Genomic DNA, 9,699 nt, shown 5'->3' on the forward strand with positions numbered 1-9,699 from the left:
ATATCATAAATTATTGGGAAGCAGGCTTGGAGCTTTTCATCCAAATGATAACTACAACTAAGAACGACATCTTCAAGATACAAAGTATAAATCCACAGGAGAGCTCCTTGCATCCAATACCTACGATCAAGACACAGTGGTTCCCTTCAAGCTCATGGCCAAATTTTTAGCTAACCTCTCTCTAAAGAAATCACCACCAGTTTCTTTGGTGAAAAATAAGATAGACAATGTAAAATCCCTTCTGGAGTAGGTCAAGAAAAAAGAACGGAAGTTTCATAAAGACCTGTTCCAGCAATATGAATACACCAGACTTGGCAAAATTGTACTTGAAGAAGATGATTCTGAAAAATGTAGTCGAAAGTAATTATCAGTTGGTATTAAAAATGTCTTCTAAATATTTTGTTTTCTAACTTCCTAGCAAAACAACTGAGAAGGTGATTCGTATGAAAACATTAATATTTGAAGATGATTCTTTAAAAAAATCATTCCTCTGCATTAGTCAGCAATGTTTACCTATACTTGTTGTTACCAACTGTGAGTTTTCCCTATATTATATAAAAAAGTTTTTAGTGATCACCATGTAATATTTTATTTTACATATGATTGTATTTTTTTATCTAGGCTTTTGTATTAAGGGTTATGTACAATGAAACATTGTAATGTTTTATTATACATATAAGGTAGAATAATAAAAATTTTGAGATTCAAATTAAAGTGCTGAAATAAAGACTTGAAAATTTATATTTATCCTGCTTACACTATATTGAAAAAATAATCTTCATCTGTATTACAGATTGAATGTAAATTACAGTTATAAAATTTGAGCAACGAGTTGTACAATCAAATGAAGTTGTGTCTGCCATTAAGTGGACTGAGGGTACCTCCCCCTAAGTTATTAGTAAAATATTTTTGAAAAATCAAGTTTATTCATGTACTATGTATATCTAAACTTTTATGATGAATATTATAAAGGAAATATGAACCAAATAAATAGATCATTTCAATTCCCCATTAACTGGAGTGCAAAACAAAGTTCCTCAGAATAAGGAGGCACAATTTGTTTGAGAAATCCCTGATTTGTTAATTAAACTGTTGAGTATATTATATAACCCATTTTATCTTCATTGTGGATAGTAGTGCCTATCATTTTCAAGGTCTATGATATATTAGATCAATAAGTCTGAGCGAAGTTGTGAAAGGATTCGAGCTAAATATCTCAAAAAAAGATTTTGGATTATACTTCATTATTGCAGCTACCTCCTCAACTATGTATAGCGTTAGAAATATTGAATATATTGTTTTTTATTTTAATAAGAGGAAATAATCATAATCTTGAAAATAATAACTCATGTTGGTCTAGTATGTTATTGTTAGAAGCAGAGCTGTGGATATTTGAATCTATCCTGGATAGATTAACTTATATTTTACTGTATAGTAAATCTTTACCTTTTCACCCTGTTTAGAACTGGTCAGTAGCCTGTAGGATTAACCTGTCCTCACTGTTGTTGAAGTACTTGTGGAAATTAAAAAAACAAAATAACAAACTAGATAAAGAAAGTTAATTAAGTTATTTAATCATGGTATATAAATTCTAATCTCTAAAGGAAAGCTTAATGTTTGTCAAGAATTTAAATAAAATTTCCCGTCTATATTTAGTTCTGCCTATCCTTGCTAGATGTTGGATGTAAACATCCAGTGTTTCCTCTGTTTTCTCTCTCTACAATATATCAATTCTAGAAAACAATAAATATGATTGCACAAATTTAAGTTATGTTCTCTAAAAATAATACAATTTATTCACTTGAAACTCTATATTTTCATATATTTACTAGGTATAATTTTGTTTCCTATGTCCATATAAAATTATTTTGTCTGATATAATAAAATGTTACTCAAATCATTATAATTTCACAAGATGTCTTCTCTAGAAACAGCACTGGTGCCACTTTGATTTTTACTTTTCATTGATGCTAATATAATTAGTCCATAATTTTGATGCCACATTGTTCTAATCCGTATTTTTGTTTTCTATTGCCTACCATCTTTTAGTTTCACTTACCAATATATGAAATATATTTTGTAGTAATATTGTAATCTTACAAAATTTTGAATTTGAGTTATCGATGGATTTACACCTTTAGAAGGTCTCCTGAGTCCAATTAACCAAAAAATCCATATTTTACATTTATAATAGTGATGGCTTTACTATAATAAAAGACGAACTGAAGGCATTAAATCAAATCTAGTGCTAAATAATGTAATCAAACAAAAATTGGTCCTTAAGAGAATGCCTCCTGTATATCCAGTAGAGGACTTTTCAAACTCTCTTAAGGTACAAGGACTAGATGTATATAAAATGTTCCAAACGCCAAACAAATCAGGTAATAAGAAATAAAACTCCCATTATGCGTTGTAATATTAGATAACACACATCAGCTGGCTAAATTAAAATATTTTGAAAATTTAGCATAACCTGGGAAAAATATGATAGTAAAGTCACAGTAACACATTACTATCTTTCACCAGGAATTCAACCAGCTTGCAAGAAATAGTTTTAAAAAAACCAAAATGCTTAAAATGTGCTCAAGAACATTTATCAAAAGATTGGCCAAATATATTACTAAATTGTTTTCCCCCAAAATGCAGTAATTTTAATGAAGAACACTTTGTCAACTTCATAAAATGCTCAAAATTTATTAGAAACCAACAGCCTAGCTATAGGACATTAAGCAGGGAATGAAAAGTAACCCCTCCAACAGAATAATGTACAAGGCAAAACCAACAGATTTTCCTGCCTTACCAAAAGCAAACTCAGTATGATTTGAAAAAACCTTTTCAGAAAATAATTAGGTGCCCCAAAAAGTAGATAATGAATCCTTTATTATAGACTGTTTTAAAGAAATATGATTTTTTTTTCAACTTTATATATTTTTTCCAAATTTAAAAGTATTATGTCAAAAATAAAAAAATACTGATGATAACAGGCCTCAATCAGTTATTATTGTAGAGGGATTATTATCATTAATTGATTAATGGATTGCTTTATAACATCTCAGATAGAAAACATTTTATATTTTATATCATATCTATTTAATATTGTATTATATCATAGCTACTATACATTTTTCTAGTTGTTTAGGATATTAAAAACGGTTGCACCATCGCAGTTTCAATTGTGATTAGTGAAATAAATAATTTATTTTACATGTGATTTCACTAATCATAGTTTAAACTGTGGTGGTGCAACCTGCCCTAATCCCTACAGGTCCCAAATAAATTTCAAACCGCTCTAGCCAGATTTGAACTGGTGTCACTTCTGACATGAGATTGTTAAGATGACATCTTAACACTCTCACCTTCACCGACCTCAGGTATTGTAACTTGAATATCTGCGATAAATTTTATAAATATTCATTATTGTGCTATAGAAAAAATGACCCCTACACCCTTCAGCTAGATCTGCCCCTCAATTAACTATTTATTTAGTTATTTTTACCATTCAGATATCATTTATTAATCTTGAACTTTATGACCTCTAAATCGCTTGAGAGTTTAACTATATAAGAGGACATTTTAATGTTTTATGCATTTATAGTAACACATATACATAATGATACTGCCATTCCTTCACTCATACTAGCATTTGACTTTATCTAACTGCAACCTCTACCATTTTAAGAATTAAAAACTAAATATAAACCAATATTCCAGTACTTCAAAATCTCAAAATTAAATGGATTTAAACATGTTGTTTACTTACAAAACACATCTAGGATCTATTTCGATATTCATAATAATCCAATTACATTTTTTAATTGTAAATAATTTTCAAACTGAGAATATAATTTAAATTTTAAATCTCTCTTTTTTTATTTACTTAAAACTATTCTAAAATACTACTAACACAAAACCAGAATATTTAGTAGTATAATGTTAAAATTTTCTGCATTTTCCTTGCATATTGGGAAATACATCATGCGAGGACTTAGGCCTCCATGGTCTGTTGCCCATAGAATAATAATAATAATAATAATAAATATATAATACCTGCCAACAGACCAAAAAGGAAAAATTGACAACTTACTACAACTTTTTCAAAATGTTAAAACAAATGATGGAAAAAATGATTTGATAATTTTAAAAAAACACAAAAAGATAAAAAATGATATTCTGAAAGAAATTTTGAAGAAAAAGATAAAAAAATTGTTTAAACTGATAACACAGGTATTTCTATTGTATTTATTACTTAAAATAATTATCTATCATATTATACTTAAACACTTCTTTCCTTCATGTTAACAGCTTGAAGATGACTTATCCTCTCTTAAGAGATCCACCATTGATGATAATGTTTCTAGCACAATTTCATTATTACATTACTCATGTACTCAAATTGAGGCAGCACTGTATGATAAACAAAGTATTTTAAATAACTTAATAGAAGAAAACTGTAAGTTGGTGGAAAAGAAAGAAAAAATTCATCTTTCATCTCAAGATATCACAAAAACAATTTCTTTGATGAAAAAATGGAGAGATGTAAGTAATAAGGAAATTATAGTGATTAATTTATGGATATTAATTACCAATACATAAGATTTTTTTCTTTCAGGAAACTTCTAAGTTTAGTGTAGAATCTCAGTCTGAAGAGAAGATTAAATTTATCTCTGAAGATTTAGATAGTTTAAAGAAAGAAGTTACATCAAAGAAACAATTTTTGACAGAACTGAGTTCACAGCAAGTATCTCTGTATTCTTATTACTCAGAAACATTTATCATTTATACAAAACATTTACTGTTCACCAGTTTCAAACATAGTTATTATCTACTAAAAATATACATAAGAATAACATCTATTCTTGTATATATCTGTTGAGGTTGTGTCTAGTCTTAGGCAGTTCTCCATCCTGATTCCACTTAACAGAAGGCCCTTGACAAGGTGTATTCAATAGTAAGTTAGTAGTGGCCCTGCCAGCTTACTAGTTGCGGAGATGAAGCAGATGGACTAGAGCTGTGGAGAGACGGCATCAACTACACTGGTTGCCTAGATGAAGCAGACAGACTAGTAAGCTGATAAGGCTAGGTGCAGCTCTAGTTGTCGAGATGAAGCGGACGGACTAGTAAGCTGATAAAGTTAGGAGCAGCTCTAGTTGTCGAGATGAAGCGGACGGACTAGTAAGCTAATAAGGATAGGTGCAGCTCTTAAACGTGACCTTACACACCGGAGGGGGAGGGCAGGTGTTAACTTGTTGCAGTCTATGGCATATATCCCTCTTGAACCTACCCCAGTCGGCTTCACGGTAATTAAATCTTTCCGCCGCCAGTTCAGGGTTTCTCCCTTGGATCTCGTATATAAAAGGCCGGTGATCAAATGTGATGAAATCCGTCACAGTGCAACCCGTGACCCGATGTGGCTGTCTGGTCAGAAGGAGGTCTATTGTTGATGTTGATCCGGTCCCAAGAAGGCGGAAAGTATGAGTGACTAGATGGATTACCATGAAGGCAGTTTTGACCAATTGTCTCCCCGCTAGGTTCGCATTGGAGTTATGCCACAGACTGTGTCTAGCGTTAAAATTTTCCACTATTCAATGGTTGGTTTTGGCCCCACAGGTGTTGATGATTTGCTGTAGCTCTCTCACCGACCCTCTAGGACTCTGGAAAATCTCCGTGATGTGGGTGGGTTGGTGCATCCGCATTTGAATCTCAGACATCCTAGATGTTCATAGGTGGAACAATGTTCCATGAACATGAAATGTTCATGTTAATCTTCTTCCACGTCATTCCATAGTGAACGGCTATGAGAACTCCGCCGTTAGGGTCGTGTACGTCATCTGTAGCTACTGCATATCCTCTGAAGTGAGGGGGTCGTCCTTGCAGCCTGTAGGTGAGTACGACCACGGTGGGATTTGTGAGAGCCAATAGGGCTTCAACCTCATTAATTTTTGGGCCTAGGCGAGCACAGTTGAAGTTGAGGATGCTATAAGCGTTAATTTTTGAGATTCCTACCCTCTCATTTCTTGAATTATATTCGTCATGAATACTTGCATATTGCTCATGATCTTTGAGAAGAGGTTGGAGAACATGGCGTTCATTGGTATCACCAACTGTGACTGGTCAGAGACCAGCAATTGGTGGAGTGGGTTTGGAATCCTCCACCTGTTCCGTGATTGAGCCTCTGTCGGTTTGTGGTGTGGTAGTGGGGCGCAGTATGTCTGAGTATGGTGCATCCCCCCTCACTATCCTGGTGGTCCTCCTTTGAGTTGTGGTAAGCCTGTTGTTGCCTAAGGGAGTCTTCTTATGTTCCGCTAGCTTATTTTTCAGGGCTTCAGCCTCTTTCAGCAAGGTTACTCTTGTTTCACATTGTCTGAACGAAGCCACATGGTCTTTTGAACAGTTGGGACATTTAGGTGGACTGGTCCGAACTAGTGGACAAACGCTGATGTGGTGGTCTTTTCCGCAACGTACGCATCGCAGCGCAAAGCCGCAGTAGTTCTTTGTGTGACAGTATCGCTGACATCTGAAGCACTGCGGTGGGCCACCCTCTTTTTTAGTTATATATTTAGCAACCGTGAATATATATTTGTTGATGTGGCGAACTTTCTTCACATCTTCAATGGTTACCGTTAACGGTACTGTGATGACAATAGGGGAGAGGGGGTCTTTTGGCCCTCTGCATCTGTGCGCAGAAGTCGTTGGACATCCCTGGCACCCATTGGACTGAATGCTTCTCCCACATCTTGTATGGGTATTTCAACATCTAGATTTTTAATGGCATATCGTGCTTCAGCGGTGCGTTTCCCTGATCTTTGTGCGTTGGTATGATGTTTAATATCAAGGGTTTTTAGGAAAATCTCATTGAGTGTATGGGTGTATATGTGAATACCACCTATTTTGGAGTTCAACAAGTAGTCACTTATTTTTAATTTATCTAAAAAAGGTATGAGCTCCCTTTAATGTGTGGTCGGGAGCTAGTACGACAGGTGGTACTGGCCCAGGTTTGGTAGTGGGTTCACTTGTTGATTGGTCCTCAGTTGGTAGGTCTGATAGGACCCAAAAGTGGTTACTGAGTTTTATGTTTGCTATATTATTTACACTGTTTACATTGTTTGTGATAGCATTTTTTGGATTTACCACTTTAACTGTTTTTACCGCTGGTGGTTTAGATTCCGTTGCTACTTTTGGTTTACGTAACTGTTTACCCGGTCTATCAACAATCACTAAGAGTGACTGGGTTTTAACGGCGGCAGCCATGGCACAAAACGTCACTTTTGACACTGCGTAGCTGAAGGCAAATCGTCACTTCTAACTGAAACTAGTTTTAACTGACTTAGGTGTTGTTTTCTCGAGCAGCCAGGATATAAATCTACGACTGAAACCACCAGAATTCTTATAGACTAGACAGCGCTGTCAAAAGAAAAAGGGATCCACACTTTTCCCTCAATTATCTTCTTCCCCTATTTTCTCTCTCTTTCTTTTAACCTGTCTACAGAATTTGTCGAAAAGGTTTTTTTTTTTTGGTTTTTTTTGTTTCGAATCCCCTTTATTCATAAAATAATTACAAAATATAAACATATGTACAATGCATTTTATATATATACAATTTGTTGATTTTTGCCCTTTTACTGGAGCTGTGCTCCATTCTAAGGGATGGCTGGATATAATACAAATTTTTGAAATATCACTGATCAATCTGAAAATATGTGAGGTGCTAGGGCGCACTTCAATTTTTTGACTTTTCACTAAATCTGAAAACACTAAAACTAAAAAAAACTAAAACTGAAAATCGTGTCGCTGTCACTTTTGCTGGGTTAAAGTTGTGATGGTCTCGGGTGTAAATCCTGCCATCGGACTGGTGGAGGTGCTGGTGTCAGTGCCTGGAAGAGTGGATTGGTCAAAAATTGGAGGGAGTCAAAGAACTTGATGTGCCTCCGACCAATGAACTCTGGCACTGTGGGCAGTTCTAAGAGTTGATGCAGTTCCGGGGGCTTCTTCCTCTTCCACGATGTTGTGCGGACCATCCTCCGCAGCATGGTGTCCTGGAAACGCTGGAGGTGTCGCTGCGTGGCTTCGGAGAGATAGGTGAAGAGTGGTGACCCGTAGAGGAGTGCCGGCCTCAGAATGCTTTTGTTTATCTGCAGTTTAAGCCGCAGAGAGATTTTCCTCAACATCGAATCCTGAAAAGTTTGAAGAAGGCGCTGGGTTCCATCTGATATGTGGGTAAACAATGCTGCTCCATATAGTAGTGCTGGTCTCAGAATACTTTTGTATATCTGCAGCTTCAATCTAAATGAGAGAGCTGGAGAAGTGAGGAGGTAGTTGAGACGATATGACTTTCATCTAACTGTTCTCGCCTTCTGAAATAAATGGGCAGAGAGCTTAAGATGATGGTCTAGCTTTACACCCAAATATACGATAGAGTTGGAAGGTGAGCTCACTGTATTATTCACATGGAGAGTTTGATCTCTTGTGCGCTGTGTGCGCGAACACAACACAGTCCGTTTTGGCTGCATTGACTGAGATGTTCAAGTAGCCCAGCTTTTGAACAATCTTAGAGCATACTGCTTCAGCCTAATGTAGAGCTGTCTCGATGTTCATACTGCTGCTGTAGATGGCAATGTCGTCAGCATAAGCGATGACTGTTGCCTTCTTGTTGTTCTTTCCAACCACATCAGCAGTATAAATTGAAAACAAGACTGGCGAGAGGACTTCTCCTTGAGGCACTCCGCAAGTGGGATAAATGTTGAGTGTTCTTCATGAACCCGTACAGCGACGGTCCTGCTGTTTAGAAATGAGGCGATCACACTGTAGAGCTGTTCCGGGCACTCTAGGTCCACGAGCTTACAACATAGAATGCCGTGAGACCCCGAGTCGAATGCCTTTGTGCAGTCGATGGTTATCATGTCCGTTGCCTCATTTCGGTTGAAGGTGGTATTTTCCTCAGTCTGGAGTTTCATTAGGTGATGCTCTGTGCTGCGGTGAGCTTGGAAGCCGGTCTGTTCAAAAGGAATTATGGAGTGTTCATCGCAGAATTCCCGAAGGTAATTAAGAATGATCTTTTCGTAAACCTTGCTGAGGTGAGGCAAAAGACTGATGGGCCTGTAGTAATTCGCCTCCGTTCCAAACTTATTCAGCTTGAGGAGTGAAAACAAGATTCGAAAAGGGTTTTTTTTTTTTCAAAACCCCTTCAAAATTTTAATGGCGTATTTATAAACAATGACCTTTCTCCTTTTTCTGTAGAACATCTACATTCTAAGGAGTCTTTTGGAGTGTATTATTTTTGTTGTCAGAATTTATAAAAGTGTATAATGTGTTGGGGCACACATTATTTCTGAATTTAACAAACTTAAATCTAATAAAAACTTAATCCTAATACTATGTGACCTTACATAGTGTGTTCCCAACGCACCGGAGGGGGGGCAGGTGTTACCGTGTTGAATATCGGATTCGTACAGTACTGAAGTGAATCGAAAAATTTGATGTGTCGTCGCTTGATGAACTCCGGCACAGTAGGCAACTCCAACAATTGACGCAGCTCTGGTGGCCTCTTCCTCCTCCACAATGTTGTGCGTACGATTTTCCTCAACATCGAATCCTGAAAAGTTTGAATAAGGCGCTGGGTTCCATCTGATATGTGGGTAAACAATGGTGCTCCATATAGTAGTGCTGGTCTCAGAATACTTTTGTATATCTGCAGCTTCAATC

General features: G+C 36.1%; 1 protein-coding gene across 3 annotated transcripts in view; it reads left to right on the forward strand.

Annotated features, from left to right (window-relative positions):
* Positions 1-9,699, forward strand: part of LOC106677544 (structural maintenance of chromosomes protein 3) — a gene marked incomplete at its 3' end in the record, with an annotated part of 33,637 nt that overhangs the window by 8,090 nt on the left and 15,848 nt on the right. For all 3 annotated transcript variants that reach the window (XM_067052089.1, XM_067052090.1, XM_067052091.1), the window contains 3 exon segments: positions 4,058-4,224; positions 4,303-4,536; positions 4,610-4,734. In XM_067052089.1, coding sequence (XP_066908190.1) covers positions 4,058-4,224; positions 4,303-4,536; positions 4,610-4,734 — 526 coding nt within the window.

This window comes from Halyomorpha halys, unplaced genomic scaffold, assembly GCF_000696795.3.
Source record: "Halyomorpha halys isolate HHAL.00 unplaced genomic scaffold, Hhal_1.1 Scaffold103.1, whole genome shotgun sequence".
NCBI classification, from domain to species: domain Eukaryota; kingdom Metazoa; phylum Arthropoda; class Insecta; order Hemiptera; family Pentatomidae; genus Halyomorpha; species Halyomorpha halys.